This window comes from Branchiostoma floridae, chromosome 1 (assembly GCF_000003815.2).
Source record: "Branchiostoma floridae strain S238N-H82 chromosome 1, Bfl_VNyyK, whole genome shotgun sequence".
Lineage (NCBI taxonomy): Eukaryota > Metazoa > Chordata > Leptocardii > Amphioxiformes > Branchiostomatidae > Branchiostoma > Branchiostoma floridae.
The window spans coordinates 2,477,213-2,501,799 of NC_049979.1; the positions used below are offsets into that span (position 1 = coordinate 2,477,213).

At 40.7% G+C, this 24,587-nt stretch overlaps 1 protein-coding gene across 2 annotated transcripts; it reads left to right on the top strand.

The window, feature by feature from the left end:
• Positions 1–217: 217 nt before the first annotated feature.
• On the top strand, positions 218–23,264 carry LOC118409635 (syntaxin-5-like). Of its 2 annotated transcripts, none has more exons than XM_035810799.1 (12): positions 218–491; positions 1,039–1,431; positions 2,301–2,368; positions 2,898–2,953; positions 4,367–4,437; positions 5,432–5,473; positions 6,186–6,260; positions 7,640–7,696; positions 8,329–8,425; positions 11,458–11,579; positions 12,825–12,946; positions 20,702–23,264. In XM_035810799.1, exons 2-12 carry the CDS (start codon positions 1,264–1,266, stop codon positions 20,859–20,861), a joined length of 1,038 nt encoding a protein of 345 aa, XP_035666692.1. In that variant the 5' UTR covers positions 218–491; positions 1,039–1,263; the 3' UTR covers positions 20,862–23,264. The 2 variants fall into 2 exon arrangements, with proteins under 2 accessions (XP_035666692.1, XP_035666701.1); XM_035810808.1 differs by lacking the exon at positions 218–491 and adding an exon at positions 666–683.
• The last annotated feature ends 1,323 nt before the right edge of the window (positions 23,265–24,587 follow it).

Below are 24,587 nucleotides of genomic sequence, written 5' to 3' on the forward strand. Positions count from 1 at the left end.
ATTTATGGATCTAAAGTAGAAAACTGTATGCACAAATCTTTACTATTTGTGTTTGATATCATGTTAATGAATGAATTATTATCTACCTTTTAACGATTGGGTGAAAAAATAATTTGTTATTTCCCTATATTACAGAATGCACTATGCCATAAATAGAAGGGTAGAGGTCAAAAGTCATTGTCAAAATATAACTTTTTGCGGAAGATGTTTGGAATCAATAGAAGTGTATTGTCATAAAAATCATAATTAGTGATTGTTAAAGCTGATATCTAGAGTTTTTACCCAATTTGATGAAATTTTGCTCTCGGAGAACCCCACTTCCGGCTTCCGGAAGACGTGGCCAGCGTGACGTCACTACGAACCTGAGGCCGGCGGTGTCCCGAATGTTTCACAAGTTTCCACAAATTTCCTCCCGACTTGACGTCTGTTCGCGGGTTGACTGATGCCGTGTGCGGTCCGCGTGTACTGGGTCCCGTACAGGCACAGCTGAAGTGAGTAGGGAACTCAACAGGAGCCCAAAACATGTCGTATTTCATCTGAAGTGTTCAGTCAGATTTAGATGTGTGACAGAACATACTAACACGTCCGAGGGAGTTTATACTAGCTAGGGCTTTATACAAACAGAGGTTTTACCTTTCCACGATTCGCAGCGTTGTTTGAGCTTTACAACACACACGTACAGCGTAAGGTCTTCGTATTCATGATTTGCTGTTGTTAATGCAGGGGGGGGGGGCATTTTCAAATTGTAATTTATAAACATTAACTTGAGTTTGGTGAACTCACCTGTCGCAGTTAAACCAGGTAAGTTAGGTTTGCAAGAGGGGACCAGTATGGCTTGGTGCCATTAAGTTTTACATCTACGTAGTGATATAGTATGAAAACAGAAAGTATCTGACCAATGTGCAGCTTGCCCCTATTTTCTGCTTCGAAGAGGGAGGGCAAATTGTAGATTTGTGGTGTCACATGTTTTGTATCAATAAACTTTTGACATGCAGGGACAATTTCCCCATCCGTAATCAGCATATTGTATTTTCACAGGGCATAGCCGATACTGCAGCAATTTGAGCAAACCCCACAACAGCAGAACGCAGAGTGTAGAGTTGGATCAACACTGCACAGTGTGCCGGCCTGAACTAGAGCTGAGAAACAGCCTTCAAACACCTCCCAACAAGTCGTTCCTTACATTCATGGACTGGAGGACAGAGGAGTTGGTCTGTATGCCGTTTACTGTCACTTCCTCATCTTTGGTTCCGGCCCTTCTCAATGACGACCAGGAGGCGTAGGTTTGATTCCGGCGGCTCGAGTAACGGTAACGGAGGAGAACGGACTTCTGTTTCCTCCCCGACGTATGTGGTGCCGTCTGCGGAGATGTCGTGTCGAGATAGGACCTCGGAGTTCATCTCCGCTGTCAAGTCCATGCAGATGAGACAGGTGTGCAGAGATTCACTTTCACTTTCTGTCTCACACTCACTCAGTATCCATTGTTTGATTATACTGCTGCTGGGATCCCTGAGTGACGCAGGGGTAGGCAGCAGTCGGCCAGTCTTCACACCACGCTTCCATGTGGCTCTGTCCAGTGGGTCAACCCCTGTTAGACCGCACACCTTCATGTTCCCCCTAACACACTCCATCCAAGTTTTTCTCGGTCTACCACGACCCCTGTTGCCAGACACTTTTAGTTTGGTGATGGTGTTGATACAGTCACTTGATCTTTCTATGTGCCCAAACCACTTGAGACCATGTACATTAAAGAAGGGGAGAGATCCAGGGAAAGGATATTTGTTGTAGAAGCTCCCTTATGTTATAGTTGAGTTATTGGACGACAAAATGGTCTTGCGGCCAGGACAGACTCGAAACGTCCCGTGTTCAAAACCCTGGCAGGCCTTAATGTTGTGCCCTTGGCTTGGGAAAGGCACTTAACACCTATTTCCTCACTCAATTCAAATTGAGCACCTACCTTTGGCTAGGGAAATACTCTCAAATTGGACATAAAGCTTGAGGTCCCTTGTTTGACTTTATGCTCAGTTCAGTTCATCCTCATATGAGGTGCAATTAACGATGTCCGACCATACATCTCTATCTAGCATGGCGGCTAGCAGGTTGTACTAGTAGTCCTTTAGACTGACCTCCTCCTCCAATACTTTCTTTAAGTGTCAGGTTTGGTTGTCCTCTTTTTTTTTCTTCGCGTCAGGTTCCCAAAGGAGAACTTAGGCGGCCATCTCCTCATGGCGTGCTACATGGCCAGCTAGAGCCAGTCTTTCTTCATGCTTGGATTCATTATGTTTCTTCCCTTACTGCAGGGAGCTGCCCTGAACAGGCCTGTGTCCAGAGATTTGAGGCAAAGGAGTGATTTTTCACACAGGGCAAAGTAAGTTGTGGTACTAGCCTCTCTATGAGTATGATGGGGTTATGCACGATGTATGCAAATACAATCATGTACATGTACAAATGTAGATACTTGGTTATTAGCATACAAAATACCATTTTTGGTAGTGTTAGATTAGATTCTCTGAATATTTCTAGATGTCCAGAGATTCGACATTCGAGAAACAGTGCACTGAAATGCAAATACAAAATGTTGGAACTCCAATATAGCACCAGATACATTTATAATGTACACCACTGCTAATGAATACACTGTATGTATATCTGGGTGGGGAAACAGAGCATCTGAGTGGCACCGAATGGCAGCTCACTCTAGACACACAGGTGATTTGACCCCACCCATTGTAAGCTCCTATCAATTCAGCCCCTGGCTGCGAAGATGGGGTAGTCAACCCACCCAATAAAAATAGCATAATGGGATGTTGCTTTATCTCCATGTATCTATAAAACATGCCAGAAGAGAATGAACACTCAGGCCTTGACCTTTGACCTACATGTACTTCCCGTTTCAGGAGGATCGGACGAGACATCGCCAACACATTTGCCAAGTTAGAAAAACTTACAATACGTAAGTAATCCTTACTCATGTACTTAGTGTAACAAGATACTCTTTAGCATTACATTCAAATATCAGTGGGCTTGTTCTGGCATCACATGGTGTAATGGTAGGGTGTTTGGTCCAGATCCCAGAGGTCCTGGGTTAGAATCCCTGATATGCCCCAACCTTAATGTATCTGTTGGAAAGGCACTTGACATGAATGTCTTCACCTCGCTGAGGTGAAAATGAGTACCTAGCCTCAGCTAGTGATGCCCCTCTGGTAGGGCGTTAAATGGAGGTTCTGTGTTTAAGGAAAGCCACACCTCCAACACGAACATTTGTACACTGTGAAAGATTCCCACCATATTATTAACTGCCAATAGAAAGTATAATCAAGAGTTTTGGAAAGAGTAACTGATGCCTGTTTGTTTTTTGTTTTTTTTTCCATGATAAATAACAAACAGTCAAAATATTCTCATTTACAAAGCAGCCAACAAACTTTTTCATAATATGCAATATATTCTTGTTAGTAAAGATACAAATTTGGTACTGTCTTTCTTTTGTCTTCTAGTTTCTTCTGAACTTGATCACTAATATCGCTTGATCACGGAAATGGATGATAAGTTGTTTTGCTTTTTGTTGTATTATGTAAATATTGTATTTAAGGTTCCGGTTCAGAGTTTTTTTTAGGATTTGGGGCCGATTTGACTGTCTCTGAGAAAAGCACTAGCGCTTCTCAAAACATCGTTTTTCGGATAATTCAATGTTTCCGATAGAAAAGTGTGTGTTGTCGCTGACCGACAGACTCATTTGACATTTTCTGTAGAAATGTTATTTTTGGTAAAAACATCAAAAATATAAGCTTTTCATCCCAAAATTGCTAATTTGGGGCCATTGTTTACAGGCTGCTACACGGAAAAAATGAGTTTTCCTGGGATAATGACTGATAAGGCAATGAAGGTCAAGACTACTTCTGTATACTGAGTAAAAAGGAAAAAAAGTTATCCGATACGTTTTCCGCGAGCTCCGATGGCGCTAAAACACCCAAAACGCACATAGAACGCACGATCTGGGTAATCAGGCGACAAAACGCTTTACCGCTATCGCGCGCACTAATACCAGGAAGTGTTCGCCGCACGATCAAATCTCCGACACCATAAAACGCTACGAACAACAAGCATTTGGAGAAGTATAAAAGATTATAGACTTCTAAAGCGATAGCCGGAAAATCTAGAGCCAAAACTATGGAGACAACCTCTGATTTGCGTCTTATTCTTACGGACTATTTGGTCATCTGGTCACTTGAAATTCCGAACCGGAACCTTATATATGTACCCAGGGCCTCCATGAAAAGCAGTGTCAGTCACTGATGGGAGCTTACCCTGGTAAAAGAACACAGAAATAAATATAAATAAATAAACTAATGACTTCTTTTGTCTCCAGTGGCCAAAAGGAAATCCTTGTTTGATGACAAACCTGTGGAAATCCAAGAGTTAACATATATCATAAAACAGGTATGTGGAACACAGTCAAGTACAGATGATCTATATCTGGAGGTTTCTACAAGGATCTTAGGCCACACCAATTTAATTTCTTGGTTCACGGATTTTTTCATAAAAAATATGGAGCGAGAGGGCGAAATAAAAATAAAAATAAAAATTGTAAAATGGTTGGGGTAAAGGTAACGGCTAATCCAAAACACAAAGAAAAAAAGTTTTCAGCTTGAAAAAAGTACAAAAACACTATTATTGTACAGTAACAGCACCTGTGCCCACACTTTAAGCTCTAAAGGCCAATTTGCTACACCAGAAAGTTGCTGAATAGCTTCATTAATGGTGAAAATTTGCTGAGTGGTAATTTTTATTTTTGTTTTTTTTTTCCAAAAAATAGGAGCGAGCGAATCCGTGAACCAAGAAATTAAATTGGTGTGGCCTTAGAGATAAAAGGAACTAGTCATACCTTCTTCAAATAACAGAGCTATCAAAATAGAATTGCTTTTTTTCTTTAAAGATTTACTTTTCTCTGTCGTAAAGTAGAATTTTTTGCCACCAAGTACTGTTTTAGCATCCTCATCAGATTGCTTACAACAACGCTTATAGTCACAGCTAGATGTGGAAAGGTTAGATGTGACAGGTTGCTCAGTGTATATAACCACCTGCTGTGAAGCAAGTATGTAAACTGCTATGCCAAAGGGCGGCGGTTATAGAGTCTACATAGATATAGATACAGGAACAGAAAGATAGGTTTTTCTCAGATATGCAGGTTTGGAATATTGAAACAAATTCTTTTATTAGTTTTAACAAGAAATTTTCATGTTTTGGACACAGTAAAACTGATTGGATGCTAATAAGGAAGTAGATTTTTAGATACTAGTAAATCTGTATAGATATTCTGATAATGTACTCAATAAAAGTGTTAATAATTATTTTGTTACAAGTTTAACGTTATCTCCAAATGTGACTTGCGTTGCGTGATACTTACATACATGTGTTCCTATCTTGTTAACAGGATATAGCTAGTCTTAACAAACAGATTGCAGAGTTGCAAGAGGTACGTACATCTTAGTATTATACTATAAATGAATACATTGATGAAGGTTCAACATCTAGGTAAACAGGGTCTCAAGACAACTCAATCTATCAAACAAATCAATCTATGCTATGCAAACGTATACCGAGATTACTGCAAACCAGTAGACTACCCATATTCCATGAATGGCTGTCCGTCACTTATGGGCATTTGGAGTGACATCCAGGGCATCACTTTTTCTTGTGATGTTCAAGATTGAATGATGTCCCTTACATACATGTATATAAAGATCGAATGATGTCCCTTACGTACATGTATATAAAGATTGAATGATGTTGCTTGCATATATATAAGATTGAATGTCACTTGCATATAGCGTCCAGAATTGATCTCCATATCGTATCCAGTTGTAGAGATTGAGTTGTCTCGTGATGAAAGTAAAAATTGTACATTGAAAGTTAATAGGCTCACTTTTTACAACATTCTTACTTGGAGTTTTTTTTCAACAAAATTTCTTCCAAGTTACCACCCATTCCATCTTCTCAGAAATGTTGCATTTTTAGTTGTAGTGTTATTATTACAGTACCAGTATTTTTATGAGAGTGTAAGCTCATTTTGTTTTCTGCACAATGTTTCATGCTTCTGTAGCATACACAGATCCTCCTTAGAAAGCAGCTTGCCAAAGTTCACAGAGTAGCATGTTTTCCAACCGCAGACTTGTCTTCTTTTCCAGTTTGCACGTTCAAGGGGCAGACAAAATGGCCGCCATGTCCAGTCACATTCCAACAGTGTGGTGGTAGCACTGCAGGTTTGTTTGTTTGTTTGTTTGATTGATTGATTGATTGAATCTTTGTTTATTTATGAGAATCTCAAATTGGCCTACTGGCTACACATTTCATTTAGGTCATGAGGGATGAGGAAAGGGTCGGGAATAGTGTAACCAAAATTTAAATTATTTCAAAATTATTAAAATTATATATAACAAGGAGAATATATATAATATTAATATAATAATTATTATTAAATTATATTATATTTATATATTATATTATCACATATTATAATATTGGTAATATTTTTGTACCAGAATCTTGGAAGTATGATAGATGTGAAGAGTTACAGTGAATATATAATAATATAATATAATATAAGTTATATTATATATATAATATACATTATATTAATATAATAATATAATATAAGTTATATATTTCATAATTATTAAATGATATTACTATTATTACTTATTATTATTATTATATTGTAATAGTGTGTTTTGCGATTTTGCCCCATACCTCTGCACCATAAATTTAAAGTTGTTAAAGCTTACACTCTCATTATAATGCCATTGGGGCATGAACATGCAATAAACATCATTGTCATTGTCATTGTCATTATAATCATTTGACACATGTAGTTATGAAATATGTAACACTCCCTAATTACATGAAGTGTTCAAAGATTTGACAGATTGTTCAACAAATTTCATCAATTTGTGTGCTTTGTTGTCTTTTAGTTAAAGTCATACTTCTAGGTCTTGCATCATATTCCAGTTTTAAAATGGCTGCACAAATCCAATTTTGGTAGCTCAACTGAGCGCCATTTAGACTAAAGAGGGCCGGAGCAGATGTGCATGAAGTCAAGTTGTACATATTCATATCCAGTGAAAGGAATATTATTTATGCATTTTGTAGATATATGTCACAGTAGAGATCACGATCCAGTAGAATCACCAATTCTCCTAGGAGAGATCGCGATTGGAGTTTCTCCTAGGAGAGCAATAATTTTTTTGATAAACAATAATTTTATTTAGTATTAATGCAAGCCTACTTACTACAATCGGGATCTCTCCTAGGAGAAACTCCGATCCAATCTCAAATGATGCTAAGATGTAGGAAACAGCAATAATTTTTTTGATAAACAATAATTTTATTTAGTATTAATGCAAGCCTACTTACTCATTACCAACTACACTCAAGCGTACTTGTGTCACTTCTACAATGTTAACTTCTACCAGTACAGATTGCGATCGGGATCTCTCCTAGGAGAAACTCCGATCGCGATCTCTCCTAGGAGAATCACCTATTCTACTGGATCGAGATCTCTACTGTGACATATATATATTATGTACAATGTATGTATGACAAATGCTTATGTCATATAAATGCTTCTTTACCTTGTGTGTAGTCAAAGCTGGCCACAATGTCCAATGACTTCAAGTCAGTGTTGGAGGTTAGAACAGAGGTGAGCAGAGTTCAACTTACATCTAACTGTGCTGCCAATATGCATGTATTGTGTAGCTTTGAGAAACCATGGGCCATAGGCCTCGGAATTGTTGTTGAGCAGGGGACCAAGCCCCTATTGCAACCCACTGCACTCATGAAACTCCCGGTCAGTGCTGGATTGTATGTCTGGTCATCCCTTGAGCTCAGTTACCGGCTTTCTAGTGCTTTGGGTGCCTTTCCCCAGAACTTGCCGACGTTCAGCACCCTCTCAGGTGGTCCCAAGCACATATGTGTCCTCAGTTTGAACACCAACCCGGCAGTTAAGCACGGGCGATTCATCAACAATTCCTTGGCCTACCGCCTATGGAGAAACTCCAGACTTATATATTTGTTTTTGTGTATATACATTTGTGTATGTGTTTTACGTAGCTAGGGTCTGTGTGAAAAGTTCATCTTCAATGTGAGAATTTTTTATATTGCCATGTTTCATTTCATATTTAAATTGTAGTTTAACGCGATACATTGGAAATGCACTTTCCTAGTGTGAGGAATTTGCTTTGGAGAAGACAACGCAAAAATGTAAACACAAGATTTGAACATTTATCCAGTATCTTATCCATTGACTAAGTGGCTTCCATGTTCCCCCTGCAGAACCTAAAGCACCAGAGGTCCAGAAGAGAACAGTTCTCCCAGGGCCCTGTCTCCTCCAGCATGCCTCCATCCACGTACAGCGCACCCAACGGAGAGGGTAAGGACGGCCCTGCAACTCAGGATTCTGTATCACATAAATCCCCTGTCACACATAGCCGACCATGGCCTCCCAACCTTCTCCAGACCATGGTTGGGAGTTAAGCCCCTGTCACACACAGCCAACCATGGCCTCCCAACATTTCCCACGACCATGGCCTCCCACATATACTTTTCAGCCACCAGTTTATTGGTCATTTTGTACATCATGCAAAGTCTGGACATTTTCCTTCAGTGGGAAGGTCCTGAATGTGTGTGACAGGGGCTTTACTGACTGGCTCACAAGGTTTTGTATCCCTGCTTAGGTGCAGTGCGTAAGCGAACTGCTAGGTGGCACTTCTTACATTTGCCTGTTGGAAATATCCTGACTGGCCTACCCCTATTGATATTAAAATCACAAAGCTGACATGAAGCCTAGCCAGGGCTCAAAATACCACCTGCATATGCAGGTTAGTGCAGGTAAAATTGGAGCTGTGCAGGTATTTCTGGTGTCTACTTACTCCAAACCTGCACTGGTACATGTACTGGGTTTTATACATAAATGTCCTGTTATTAGCTGCATTGGCTGTTACCAGCTATAAAAGTATAAAAGAAAAAATAGCAATGGTTCTTCAACAATTTTAGTATGATCCATACTTCCTAAATTCAGAGTGGTGCAGGTAAAATTTGCCCCGTACAGGTAATTTTCAATGTTACCTGCACCTGTGCGGGTATGCAGAAAAAAGTATTTCGAACCCTGCTAGCCAACCGCTGGTTATCTGATAGAAAGGTCAATGGCTTAATCACGGGATGCTGGACAAATAGTGGGAAGGGACTCTGATTGCAGTACATACACATGTCACGTCTTGTGGGGGTAACCCGAGGGCAAAGACATTTCTGCGGAGACATTCATCTTTCCCAGTTGTCGTGCGATCCGCCCGTTATTCAAGCCAAGAGCAATTAACAGCCGGTAGAGTTGACTAAATGTCAATCACAGGGGCCATAAAAACCCACATGACATTTGCAAGATGGATTGTTGCCATCCTGTTACTCACTTCACGTTGTTGTTATAGTAACTTGTTTGCCTTGACATTTATCCAACAGAGATTTACCTGATAGTCACTTCACTTGTCAGACCCAAAATTCCTACATGACATCCAGGGCTCAAAATGCCAGCTGCATACATGTAATTTTGAAGCTGTGCAGACAGGGCTCGAAATGCCACCTGCATACTGTAATTCCTGATTTTTTCACTGTAATGTTATGTTCACGGTTTTCACGGTGACGACTGTAACGTGAACTTATCATTACCGATAAAAAATAATTCACAGACTTTTTTCATGCACACTTGCCTCCACAGTGAACATTTAGTTCCGAGAACAAGTTCAATTGTATCAGACCGTGAAAATTTGGTACCGTGAAGATAAAGTGAATTACAGTATATACAGGTAAAATTGGTATTTCTGGTGTCTACCTGCACCTAACCTGCACTTGTCCATGTACTGGGTTTTATACATTATTAGATGTCCTATGACTGTTAGTTACCACCCAAGTACCTGTGTAAAAGTAAAGATAGCAATGATTCCTCAGCTAGTATGATCCATACTTCCTAAATTCGGAGTGGTGCAGGTAAAATCTGTCTGGTGTAGGTAATTTTCAATGTTACCTGCACCAGTGCACCAAGTAGTATTTCGAGCCCTGGCAGGTATTTGTGCATACCCATCTTGTTTCTTTTGCTATCCCTGAGGACATCTACCTGTGCTTGAGTATAGAGAAAGTACCAGAGAGAAAGTTGACTAAAAGCTCTGTGACATTTACTGGTGTGTTATCATCCCCCAATTTGTCCCTAAATCAAAGCCAGCATGGTGCAGTTTCCTGCAGTTAGACTTCAGCCCTCGCCATCCCTGTTGTTCGCCCAGGAAAATACAGCCTGATCTAAATGTCAGAGTGCCATGCTACACCCCCTCACACCCACACACAGCCATTAACAGGGTTCCACTGGTGAATAAAAAAGTTTCACGACCGCATATTTACCAGTGTAACTTAGCTCACTTTGTACCCAGGAGGTTGCACTATGGCAGGGTCATACCAAAGGCTCAATAAATGGTACATGCTGCTTTCTCTTCTTAGCATTAATGATGAAGAAAATGGGGTTAAACACCCACCTTCCTCAGAGCAATTGTGCTCTTTCAGGGATCGCCCCCATCGTGCTGTAGTTCCAGCCACTGTATATTGACTTTCAATAAAATTTGTATGTAGATTTTTTTTGTCCATCATTAAAGAATGAAATTGTAGGTAAGCTGCAAAGTTTAACCCAGAAAAAATGGCTGGCCTCCATTTGCGTCTTTGAAAAATGTGAAATGTTCTACTACAGTTCTAGCTTCCATGATAGTTTGATATTCATTGTTTCATGTCTGTGACTTCTGCTACTAGACAAGACCAAGTCTCACAGATCTTTATTTTCAATAGCCATTGAATCTTGAGTGCCTGGTGTGTAGATCCTTGTAGTTAAATATCATTGGATAGAAGAGTTTTCTTTTACAGAACCACTTGCCTGCTGACGTTTTAATTCCTGTTGAACATCTTCCTAAGAGTTTCTAACTGGAGTTCTGCTTCTCGCTGCTGTATGTAGCTGATGTAGGTGGCGCTTTTGCGGCAAGACCACAATCCCAAACATGACTAAGTTTTCCCCCCCTCCTTGCCATGTCATGTAATATCCTTGTTCCATGTGTGATTCAGCTGGAGGGTCCATCCTGTTGCTAGATGAAACCAAGTCTCTTCAGCTTCTAGCTGCAGTTATGTAGCCGATGTAGGTGACGCTTTTGCGGCAAGAACACAATCCCAAACATGGCTAAGTTTGCCCCCCCTCGTCACGTCATGTAATATCCTTGCCCCATGTGTGTTTCAGCGGGAGGGACCATCCTGTTGCTAGATGAGACTAAGTCTCTCCAGCTTCTAACTGCAGTTTTGTAGCTGATTTCGGTGGCGCTTTTGCGGCAAGAACACAATCCCAAACATGGCTAAGGTTATATCCTTGCCCCATGTGTTTTTCAGCGGGAGGGTCCATCCTGTTACTAGACGAGACCAAGTCTCTCCAGTCGGGTGAGGTGGCCATCGACATGGACGCGCTTGAGAGACAGAGACACCAGAGGCAGCTGCAACTTGTGGAGGAGGATGTGAGTCTGTTTATTTGTTGGTGTTGTTTTTGTTTGTTTGTACAGTCTAAATTGTTTTGAAGTACAGCATAAATTGTCTAAGAAGACCGCCCTGGGTACCTCTTAGACAAGTGAGCTTTCTGAACAAGAGAACAAGAGTGACGAGAAAGTCCAGTCAAGTTTCTACCACTCATGGAGGCTGATGGGAGTGTTTAAAAAGTGGAACTTTGCCTTTGGTATTGATGACATTCCTGCAGTACATGGAAGAGTTGACAGGGAGCATTTGTGAAATGACGAATTGGGGAACAATTCAGGAAGATGGTCAAAGGGTGGGGGGGACATTTGTTTGCATATCCCCTTTGTGACGTACATCCCTGTTACACCTACACAGTATTACACCTACAGTAGCACCACTGTAGTACCATCATTCTCAAACTACCACCATACATTTTAGGGGAAATCCATGCAAGGGCTGGGACCAGGACCCGTCCTTTCATCCCGGGACGGAAATTTGCTTGTTGGGACGAAAAAAATTTCACTCAGAAAATCTGGCCCTCATCATGACATAAAATTGATGAAAATGTCTTTTCCTCAGCTCAAAATGACAGATTTAACAATTTGAAAGTCAATGAGTAAGATGGACAAAAAAATCAAAGCTGGAAATCCATGCATCCATGTGCGTATGAAACCAATGACGTGCAGCATAGAAAATTCCAAAATACAGCATTCCTCTCAGAAAAAAATGCCATATCTTCGTCAAAGTACATTATTTCTGGATGAAAATTGGCAGAATTGCTGACAATCTTTAAGATTCTGTAAAACCTTTTTGCTAGAATGTAAACTTCATGTGGTTTTCTCAATGATTTTTGAGCCAATACCTTACTGTAGTGCTGGAGTGAGGCCAGTGTGCAAAAGTGCTGTCAACAAATTACAAGATAGCTTTTTCAAAGCTGTGCCCGGGTGTGTTCCACATCTGCCAGTGATTAAGTCTACATGAAAAAAGTAGCAGAACATTTGGCTCAACATACTGTAAATCAAAATGTATTTAAGTTTGGGGGGATTTAATTTCGTGGTAGTGGGTAAAAATCACTTTTTACAGTTGTTCTAAGTTTGCGGTAGCACCATGCACTGTAGTCTCTTGCTGCCATTGAAAAATGTTCGCTGTGGTTTTAATTCCGCGATGAATCGGCCACCGCAAAAAGCGCAAAGTTTCTGCATTTACAGTACTACCACAATAACAGTGTTGCCCCCCTCCCCCTTGTGCAGGATGCGTACATCCAGGAGCGAGCGCGGACCATGGAGAACATCGAGTCCACGATAGTCGAACTGGGCTCCATCTTCCAGCAGCTGGCCACCATGGTGAAGGAGCAGGAGGAACAAGTACAGAGGTGAGGATGTGGAGCTATTCTCGTACGCAGGGACAAACACAAGTCCTAGAACTCTGAATGGTCCATACTATGGGTGGGTACTGGTACAGAAGCTTCAGGTTCAGGTCCAGAGGATCAGGAGGATATACTGCAGATTTCCAGATCTGAACCTAGACCCGATTGTTTGTGAAAACTTTTGATGTTGATGAATTACCCTTACTGAGTCATTGCTGGTTAAGATATTCAGAAAAGAGGTGGTTTAAGTATTTTTCCATGAACGTTTCAGCTCCCTTTGAAAGGTTTGCAGCTGCCATTTTATACCTGACAGGAACACAGGTGCTTTTGAGATTCTATCTAGTACTACATGTATATATACTGTAAGGCCCATTGACCTAAATTGAATTTAAAAATAAACTACAGAAGAACAACAGGGGAATCGAACACACACAGTTAGGCATGGTGCTTCATCCAGTCCTGTAACATGTACTGTAAATGCAGAAATGTCCGCGGTGTATTAATGTTGGCGGTTTTCGGGTGACCACTTTACCGCGAACTGAAAACCACCGCAAACATTTTTCTATTATGGTATTAGACTGCAGTCTATGGTGTTACCGCGACCTTTAATCCACCGTGAAAAGTCCCTTTTCCCGCTACCGCGAAATTCAAACCCCGCGAACTAAAATGCATTTACAGTACATGTATGTCCATCCAGAGGCCATTGACCCAGAAACCTAGTGTAGAGTACATTATTTTGTAAATGGCAGAAGAAGACTAGATGATTACCCCACAACAGAAATAGCACCCAGGCCTTTCATGTAGATTGACAGAGACGTACTCGTGGCTATCTGAGGACCAGAGGTAATGGACCCTTCCAGCCGAACGTCATATCGAACAAATCGAACCCCCTATTCTATTTGGAATACTCGGTCAAAAACAGCCCTAGTGGGACAGGAATGGGCAAAGAAAAATGCTATGCCTTTTTTTGTTGAAGACTACACTGACTGAGTATTGTTGTTTTGGGAAGGGTACGCGCTACATGTACATAGCATTACTTTCTTCCTGGACAGAATGCGCATGTAAAGCAATGTTCGTAGAAGGGACGGGACTCTGCACTAGCGGACTTTGTAGTGGTGTCTTATATTTGACACGTGGTACAAGCTCCCTCTCCGTGAGTGACCGAGCTGATTTCTGTGTTAATTTGGTTTTTCTCCTGAGCATGTATGCACATGCCATGCATGCAACAAACTCGGTAGAAAACCTGTCACATATATACGTACCCAGCTTTACATCTGCATCGACCGCATGTCAGAAACCGGGCAATCCTGCCCACCAACAAGGTAATATTATGGAGCGCCTCCCGCTTCCGTTTGACTGAAATTATATAGCCTTTACCGCAACTATATACGTCCCCTCCTCAAATGACTGTACCCAGTGGATGTAGCCTTCTACAAAGAATGCATAGCATTTTTCTTTCGCCCGTTCTGATAGGATTTTAAGGCCCCCAAAGCTAAACCGAAGTCAATCGGTATCCTCAGCTTAATAGCGGCGGCGGCCATGTTTTTGCAACTCGCGCCGTTTTTGACCGAGGTTTTGAAATAGAACCCGAGATCGAACAGGGGGCGGGGCATATGGTGTTCGGCTGGAAGGGTCCATTGAACGGGCAGCGATGCAGATGGGCTTCATTAGGTCAAAACGATTTAATTTCTTGGTTCACGGATTTTTTAAAGTGAAAATATATCAAGAGGACAATCATCATGAAACTAGAGGGTAGGGAGGAAAAATTCAATATTAGAGGATCCGGCCTTGTAAAAAAAAAGCTATATTCCTGTTGGCGGATCCTCTCAGATCATTTCTGTAAATCTGAATAAATAAATGAAATAAATATGACTACATTCACCCCATAAAGCTGAGCGCGCCAAGGCACAAACCTGGTCCTCAGGCTTTGTTATCATCATGTTTTTCCAGTTAAGGGTTTTTTTGCCGGGAGAAGCGTGTCTTTCAACCATTCGTTTGGTTTGCATGGATGCATGGATTGGTTAATTTAACCAGACCCTTCAAATAGCCCTTCCATACGCGTGATTAAGTAATTGAGTTAGCGTGGCTGAACGGTCTACAGCTCTGGGTGCAGATAGTGATTTGCTTTTGCAGCCGTGGATCGTGGGTTCGAACCCCACTTGTCATGTATTTTTTTTCTCTGTTAGACAAATCTCATGTAATGTTTTTTTAGTAGAAGACAGATCAATTCAGTAATTCGATGCATAAAAACTACTTTTTTCATGTGATTTTGTTTAAAATCCAGCCTTTTCCCAAAATACGCACCGGCCAGCTTTTTTCAGAAGCTTTCTTGTTTTAAATGTTTTTAAAATCTGAAAACCAAGAAATGAAATTGGTGTCGCCTTACAGATGATTGCCTCCTCCTGTCAGACTCTGCAGGATGCAGATTTCTGTAATCAGCTGAACTAGGGCTGGGTATCGGTACAGCGTACCGGTACAAAACCGTTTTTTCTTATTGGACCGGTCCAGAAAAACCGGACCTGAAAAAATTAGGTGGACCGGATGTTGGACCAATTAGAAAATTAACAGATTATTTTATAAGGCATTCACACGTTTTGGCGCTTGCAGGTGGAAGAAAATAACAAGAGTGAAGTAGAGTAGAGTTTATAGTAATTTCTACCAAGTTTTACAGCCAATTGTACAGGTGCAGTTAGCGTTGTAGGATTTCAAAACGCCAGTGTAAGTCTAATACTACACCAAACTGATTTCTTTGTAGTGAAATGGACCATTGGTATGAGTCATACTGCATCAGGTCCAGGTTCAGGTCCGGACCTGGACCTGATCCTCTGGACCTGAACCGGACCTGGACCTGAATTTTCTGTACCGGTATCCACCCCTAAGCTGAACAAATTTGATTTGTCGGTTCTTGACCTGCTATTGTAACGTAAACCTGCGGGATGGACAATCTACGAGTATTCTGTTTATTTATTTATTGATCTTCAGACAGGTGGGTAGCCCCTTCAACTTATTGGCAGTTGATTTCCAAGGGGGCCCACTACATGAATAATAAAACAAGACGTGTTACATTCAGTAAGACAACCAGAGGCCAACAAACAATATATACAAATAGTCTGTATGGTATTTCTATGCTGATAAACTATAGCTTTGTTCTTAAAGCTTATTTTCCTGTAGATCAACCTCACAGTTGAGCTCCTGGTTCCAATTGTTTGGTAGCTGGGAGACCCCAGTTCAATCCCAGATGGGGCATCTCGGTTGGAGATGGACCCATCTTTCAGAACGGACACAAAATGGGGGTACCATGATAGAGTAGGTGTCTCAAGCACTAGCAATCCCTTTCTGTGAAATTTGTTGTGTTTTCTGTTTCAATCCTGAAAAGATTAGGGCTGGTAGGTAGGGATTATATTTTTTATATTGCAATCCATACATAGTATGGGATTGCAATATATTGTTTTTTCTCGGTTTCTTCTCCTCCTCCTGTCAAATCTTCAAATTGATTCAACTTTTTCATTTTTGGGCCAAATGAGCTGAAATTTGGCATAGACGTAGGGATAGCAAATACCCCCAGGTGTTTTTTCCATTTTCTTGATAGAGGCCTTAGAATTTATGATATTTAGGGTTTTTGGTCATTTTTAGACAAAATATGTATATTTTGGGCCCCTGTGCCCTGGTATTACAAGCTAATGACCTGAAATTTGGTACAGAGGTGCATTGGACATATGAGCACAGAAAACCATCAACACTTTCTTCATAGATCACTTCAAAAATGAGTAATTTTAGGGTTTTTCGCCATTTTTGACTAAAAATGTATGTTTTTGGCTCCTATGCCCTTGTATTAAAACCAAATGACCTGAAATTTGGTACAAAGGTGAATTGGACATATGACAACAGGACCCCATCAACGCTTTCTTCATAGAGCACTTATAAAATTAGTTATTTTGGGATTTTTAGCCATTTTTAACTAAAAAATGTATATTTTTGGCTCCTATGTCCTTATATTGAAACCAAATGACCTAAAATTCGGCATGAAGGTGTGTAGGACAAGTGTCCACAGTACTTCATTTTCCTTTTGAGCAAACATTACTTCAAATTGTTCAATTTGGGGATTTTTTTCAAGGATGAAGATGGATTGCAATATGCTGTATTTGCTCCTAAGCAAATGTCGGCCTTTCTAGTTTTCCATTCCTTTTTTTTTTTTACTTTGGCAAAAACTGTATATGCAGTTTAACAAATCTGATATGTATGGGGAAACTTATATCTAACAATGTCAAACTTTAATATTCTGGATAATGGTTACAGACCTGATACATGTACCCTTCATTAGATACATGGGACATTTTTTTTTTTCTAACTGGAAACTATGTGACTCAACTGCCCGCCTAAGAAGGATAGGGTTTATAATAGTTTAGTTCAAGAAACACAACTTTTTCTTTCTAGACCTCATTTATCAAGACCACTATTGAAAGGAGCCAAAGTAAATTTTGGGTTACGGGCTATATAAGTTGGAGAGAAGCATCTAAATGCCATGTACTAGGTTATTGTCCCACTCGACAGCCAGTTTAAATATTCCCCATAAATGTCAGCATGCGTGCGTGGGAGTGTGTGTGGGTGGACGTGGCATTTACATGTACCTCATCTGCTGATACCAGCCTGGCTGAGACTGTGTTGATGGTCATGTAGTGGCATATCTTCTACCTTCTATACACTAATGTCAGATGTTGGAAGAATGTTTTATCCATAAAAGATGTAATTTTGCTTGCTGGGTGCCTTCTAGATCTGAAATGTTGGAATTAGATATCAAACTGATGATTTGAAGGAGTGTATTGACTTCATATGTAATGATCTTCAAAACAGGGGGGATAAATATGATGGTATGATGGCAAAGTGACGTTGACTTTGGGCAATTTTGAGGTGTCAAGCAACTTCTTTTACCACACCAAGGTACAAATGTTCCCAGGCTAGGTATGACGCACAGAAAGTAAATGAATTTACAGAAGCCAGTCCTGGTAACACTGCAGTTTCCATGCTGTTCACAGTAAGACTAAGAGGTTACTGTAAATCAGGGCTCTAGCCAGCTCAAATTTTTTTTCCGTCAGCCAGTTTCAATCGTCGTGAAAACCGCGAAAATTTATTTTCCCAATGACACTACAAAGTAGTAAATGTTGCCATTGACACCTTGAAAAACGGGTTTTAATGAGATTATCGTATGCGAAAGGGCACCGACACACATTGTCAACAATCATAACAATAGCAAAACAAACAGTGTGTGGCTTTTCCGACCGTGGACAGCGTCCCCAAGCCGCATGTAGCCTCCACCAAGGATTTTTGTCCGTCAAGGTTGACGGATTGGTTTTAAAATTTTTCCGTCAGACGCAGCAAATTTCCGTCAATTGACGGAAAAACAGACGCTGGCTAGAGCCCTGCTGTAAATGCATTTTAAGTTTGTGCGTATTTATATTTGCGGTAGCTGGAAAATTGAGAGTTTGCGGTGGTTTTAAGTTCACAGTAGCACCATAGACTGCAGTCTCGTACTATAATGGAAAAATAAACATAAAACTACCACGAACATTTCTGCATGTACAGTACTCCAGGAGAATCTACCCACACCATGCCTGGTTCCCTGCTGTGGTGCAGATATGTCTTTTCTCTTCATGGTTCTTAACTACATTTCATACACGTACCACTCACGTTATTGAGGGAATCTACATGCAGGCACAGAATTACTATTTTTCGTTACTTTAAAGTTGCCACAAAATTTTATGTGCAATTTGAAGAAGCTGTGTGCAAATACTAAAAGGATAAGTGGAACCAAACACTAGCAATTTTGGAGATAGCATTGGAGCCAAGTTCCAGAATTTTCCAGGGTGGTAACAAGTTGAACAAGTTGAAAGTGCTTCTTTTATTGCGCAGTAGTTTAGAGTTTAAATCTCCAGGACATCTCCTTTAGTATGGTTGTTTGAAAAATAGAAATGTCCGAAACAATTTCTTGCCATTCTGCAGTAGTAATCAAGTCAAAACGAAGTTGTTTTTGTGACATATCATTTCCAGTAAAATAGACGAACAGGAACTTGAGGATAACAAGAATTTGCAGCCACGATCGATATGGCAAAGTGCCACGCTATTTGTGTGGCAGATTGTACTTTGTGCCAAATTGTAGGGATTCCTGAGTGGCAAGAAAAATCAAAAGGAGTACTGCTAGTGAGACCTAATGTTTGAGATAGGGTGATAGTTAAGCTTAAGCTTTGGCAACATGTTAATGGAAGAGTTGTCAAGCATGTATGCCAGGGTTGTAGCCAGCACCCGTCCTTCCATTCCTTGAAAGAATTTTACAGCTGGGGACGGGAAAAAAATTTTCCCACTCCATTTAACCCTCAAAATGTAGGAAATAGCATTTCAGAGGGTCTAGATTTCAAAATTTTCCTTTGGAGCATGCTCCTGGACCCCCTAAGAACGCTGTGCCAAAGCCATCCAAAGTCAAGGGGATGGGAAACAATTTCTGGCTGGCTACAACCCTGATGTATGCACATCAGCTTTTGTGTGGAAATAGCTGCTAATAACATACTGTAGATGCAGAAACTTTCGCGGTGGTTTAATGTTCGCGGTTTTCGCGGTGGCCGCTTCATCGCAAACTTAAAACCACCGCGATCATTTTTCCATGGCAGTAAGAGACTACTGTGCATGGTGCTACACCGAACTTAAAACCACTGCGAAAAGTCCTATTTCCCGCTACCGTGAAATCAAATCCCTGCAAACTTAAATAAAACTAGCTATCATCAGATAGATTTAACCTCTTGTTTTTGTTTTATGCTGGAGATACATGTAAAAGAACAGCAGATATGCTTTGTGATCAATGGTTTGTCTAGACTAGTTGCATTAGGAATATGAATTTTTCTACAGAACTTGAGTGTATGAAATCTAGGGAAATAGGTTTTGTACAACCTTACAGTTCATTTCTCTCTTCACTATACAAATCTACATTCTGTTACAAAATTATATCAAATGCAAGATCCCATCTGAAAGTCCCAGATTTATGTGACTCTCCCAACATGCTGCTTCAGAAGGAGCGCCCTGGACATGTGTTCAAAGTGGACCAGTAGTACATGTAGGAGTAGTCTCCAGAATGGTGGAGTCACCACTTCAACCTCCACATGTTCTGACATGCTAATGATTGCTTAAGAGGATGATAGACCAATTTTATGGATTATAATGTTTTTAGAGTATATAACATGTGCCCTCTGACCTCACTCATGATTTTAGACTTTATGTATGTATTCGTCTGATTTGTATTTGAGTGGATGTTATTGTATCTGTTTATGTATTAATTTTTTGTATCAACTGTGTGTCTTTTTGTTTGTATGAACCGTGGAAAATTAGCTCAATCTGAGCTAAATGGTATCTCAACGCCAATTCAGTAAAGGTGAGTTGATAGAGTGAAAAGTACAATGTAGATCTGTATCTGTATCTATATAGCCGATATGGAGACGGTACACTGAGAGATCCCTCAAACAAACAAACAAACCTTACAGGATTGACGTCAATGTGAAAGACACGGTACTGATTTTGGAGACAGCGCATAGAGAGATCTTAAAGCATCTCATTCAAACAAACAAATAAACAATATATTCCATCCCTACAGGATTGATGACAACGTGGAAGACATGGTACCGAACGTGGAGGCAGCGCATGGAGAGAAACTTAAGTATCTCACATTCAAACAAACAAACAGATAAACAAACAAATAAACAAAATGTTCTGTCCCTGCAGGATTGACGACAACGTGGAAGACACGGTACTGAATGTAGAGGCGGCTCACGGAGAGATCCTGAAGTATTTCCAGTCCATCTCCTCCAACCGCTGGCTCATGATCAAGGTGTTTGGAGTGCTCATCGTCTTCTTCATCATCTTCGTCGTCTTCTTGGCGTGAGGAGGGACCCGTCGCCATGGCAACGTCACACGCTCTGTACATTCGTCTGTGATAGAGGCCGCGCCAATTTGATTCGTTGGTTTTGGGGATTTCTGCTCCCATCCCACTAGGGCAGAGACTTTGCTGCAACTGAGTGGTTTGATGCGCCCAACAAATGTCGCAGATGAAAAACTGTTCAATTTATGCTTCTTATGATTAGTTGTCTTTTCAATTTCAGTGATGCTTTTACATTTTGCATGATATTCCAATTATATGAAGTCAAGTGATAGAATCCAACTTAGGTCACAGCGAGGGCGCCGTCTAGTGGAATGGGGCCCTTTGATATGTTAAATTGGAAAAACATAATGAAAACAAAGCTTGAGGACCCGTACAAGTCTTACATGTTTATGGAGTGAATACAGTCATGTGCAAGTTTTCCCCTGGCCCTCTGCTTTTATAATGTCTGCTTTCTATATTTTTCCCTGAAAATGTCCAAGAACCATTGAAATGGACTGATGTGGCCTAAGAGTAGCCATGTTACTACCTGTCGTGTCTGGAAATAAAAATGGGTCTGCCTTGTAGTGTTTAGGTTCTACCGTTGTGAAGATATAAAATGCATATCTGGGTACAACTTTCCCTCCGGCAAACAGGCTGATGAAATGGTGCTGCGATCTTTTTAACAGTCCCTTTTGTACGGAGACTAGGAGCTAGGGGGACAAAACAGTAAAACTAGGAATAAATCGTAGCTTTGCGCCTCCACAGTTTACAATACCAAAAGGAGTTGTTTGTACGAAACTGTGGTAGAGCCATCCTTAAATGTAAGAGGCAGAAGACTGTTGGGTGAATAAGATACATCAGATGTAATGTAAAAGAAATTTGTGTTGGCGCAAAACTGTTGAAAATCAACAGTGATAATGCCACAATTATCTATTATTTTGCATCATTGGACATCATCACTAAACATATAGGTATATTTCACCTATAGCTCTATCACCATTTCTAAATCTATGTGTTGGCTTGTACACTTTTGTCCATTCTACATATGCCTTTCTTAGTACTGAAAGTTGTGACATCTTTTATAAGATATTTCATGAAGGCTCAGTATGGAAATGGCAGATGCATGCAATATGGAATATGGCTTTCTCTCCGCTGTAAAACTGAAGTGAATTTTCTTGTTGCCACCTGTGACAAGTTTCAGTCATGGGGATTATAATGACCTAAAAAAAGGTGGTGTATGTATACAAGATACTATCTCTGGAAATACAAGACAAAGTATGTTGTGAGTCTTGTTGACAAAATAAATTTTGGTGTAAAAAGAACTTCCCTGTACAACTTTAGTGTCAGGGTATTCAGTATAGAAAAATAAATCATGGGTAGTACATGTATTCATATTTATTGTTCAATTGCCACTGTGTGGTGTTGTGGTGTCTTCTTCCATGATGTGCTGGGTTCATAACACAGTTAACAATGTGGAAGATGCACTGTCCTGTGTTCTGGGGAAAAAACACCAGCAAATGCTTGGAAGGAATGGATAACCAAGAGATTTTAGCCATTTTGAGAATAAGAATGATTTTGAAATGATATAAGCTAAACTGAGTGTATTTGGTGCACGTAGCGTGGAGACAAAATTAGCCATGGACTCAGTTCACAATTTTTATGTCACAATGTATTTGTTAAGTAATGCATGGATAAGATGGGAGACATGTCAAATCTTGGTCAGGAAGTACAGTATGTATAATTTCTATAGACTGCTTGTATTGCCCTGTACATGTGCTAAGATCCCTTTCTATAATCAAAGGTATGGAAATAGTTCAAATTATTTGCTCTTCATCTGCAAATGTCCCTGTGTGACTGTATTATTGTGAGGACGCCATGCTGCTTGTGGGAAGACGTAAGAGGGGGAGTTAAAGGCAACCTAAGCAATATTAGATCGTTGAAAGTGGAAATAATCGGGATAAAGTTGACATCTAATGAACTATTTTAGCACATTTACATCATTATTTCATAAATTGAGCCGTTAAAAACGGCGCAGAAACAAGTCGCACGAGGATTCCTGATCAAGTCTTAATTTTGGGGGGTTCCAATAATAAGGAATATCCTGGTGCGACTTGTCTCAAGGCCATTTTAACCGCTCAAAGTATGAAATAAGGATGTAAATGTGGGAATATAGTGCATTAGAGCTCAACATCATACAGATTGCCAGAATATTTCCATTTTTAACGCTACAATATTGCTTAGGTTACCTTTAAGGTCTCGACTATGTTCTTCTATGGTTCCTCCCCTTGAGAGGCTGCAGTAGCCGTCAGCCAGTCTACGTAGTTGCCCTGATATGTTATTAAGTTTCGACACTTGTCATCTAACAAACGTGTAATTATTGGCTGTACATCCGCCTGTAAATATTAAAGAATGACAATTCCCTCGCAAGTCTTGGGGCAGGTTTATTTATCGATTCACTGTGAGGTGCAAGGTACAAAGTAAGTAGATATGTAAAATCGCGGACGTGCGTAAGACTGTTAAATCACCGGTACCGTTACTGCTTTACCACTATTAAAGCATGATAAACAGGAAATGACACTGGAGAGAAAAAAATCGCACTGATTGAATATTGCACTGTTTCATCTACTCATCACACCTTGAGAACAGTCCCAATGGTTTTCCCAGATAACCACACGTCTAATAGGTCGTTATTAAACAGTATATAACGTTATGTTCATAGCAGTACACTGCGTTAGAAATGTTTAACGTCGTCTGGAGGCTACTCTGCCTGGGTACCATACGGAAAGTAGTTCGTTCCGGCATTCATTATATACTATATACAGTCGCTTCTAGCTCTTGACATTCATTATACACTATACATTGTATATACACACTATATATCGCTTCTCTGCTGTTCCGTCTGAGATTACGGACCACGTTAACGTCTAGTCTGGAATCGTCCAAATTTTGGACGCAGGCCCTACACATGAGCGAATTAAGGAATGGGTACAAGCGATCATTCGAACAGGCGTTCCGTTCGCTTGTGGGAGGCCTGTTGTCATCGAACGAAGCTCCAGAACTCATTTCTTAATTCGCTCATTAACTGACCCTAGCACCAAACGATTTAAATGTGCAGGTGGCCAGACGGATAGCAGAAGCGAACTACTAATATCCGGATGTTAAGGTGGGGTCACACATGCGTATATATTCAAGTCCATTTGAGGTGCGTATGACGCTCTTAAGCTCTACCAGGCTTCACAGGTCGCGGGAAAAATTGGACAAATTGGACAAATATAGATACATAACATGCCAGATGAGTTAGCTGACCGAGCAGTACGGTTAGCGACTCAGCTAACTCGTCTGACATGTTACCTGTTTACGTTTGCCCAATTTCTATTATTTTTCCAACGACCTGTGGGGCCTGGTGGAGGCAAATACTCCCATGCGCGCCTCATACGGACTTTATATACGCAGGTGTGACCCCACCTTTACCCAGGATAGATGCTGCCCTGTCCTTGGTGCTGATTTCCCGACAGCTGTAACCCGCGGGGCTCTCCACTCCTGCCGGCAACATTCCCTGTGTTAAACAACATGTGTTCGTGTTAGCGTCAAAGTCCTTCCCACACCTGATGGCGCAAAGGGCGTCGCCCATCTCCGTTTCAGTAGCCCTGGGCCATACAACATTGTGCAATCACTACAGCAGGAGGGTAGTCCACTGGTGTGTTCAACTTCCATTCTCTTTCCCGAATGCTGCATGAATCGTTTTTGCAT

What these genes read in the sequence shown, in the direction of transcription:
- LOC118409635 (XM_035810799.1), top strand. Translation starts at nt 1,264, where the DNA reads ATGACGACCAGGAGGCGTAGGTTTGATTCCGGCGGCTCGAGTAACGGT. An exon ending in TGTTGGAGGTTAGAACAGAG is followed by an intron (nt 7,697 to 8,328) that starts GTGAGCAGAGTT and finishes TTCCCCCTGCAG; the next exon opens with AACCTAAAGCACCAGAGGTC. An exon ending in TGCAACTTGTGGAGGAGGAT is followed by an intron (nt 11,580 to 12,824) that starts GTGAGTCTGTTT and finishes CCCCTTGTGCAG; the next exon opens with GATGCGTACATCCAGGAGCG.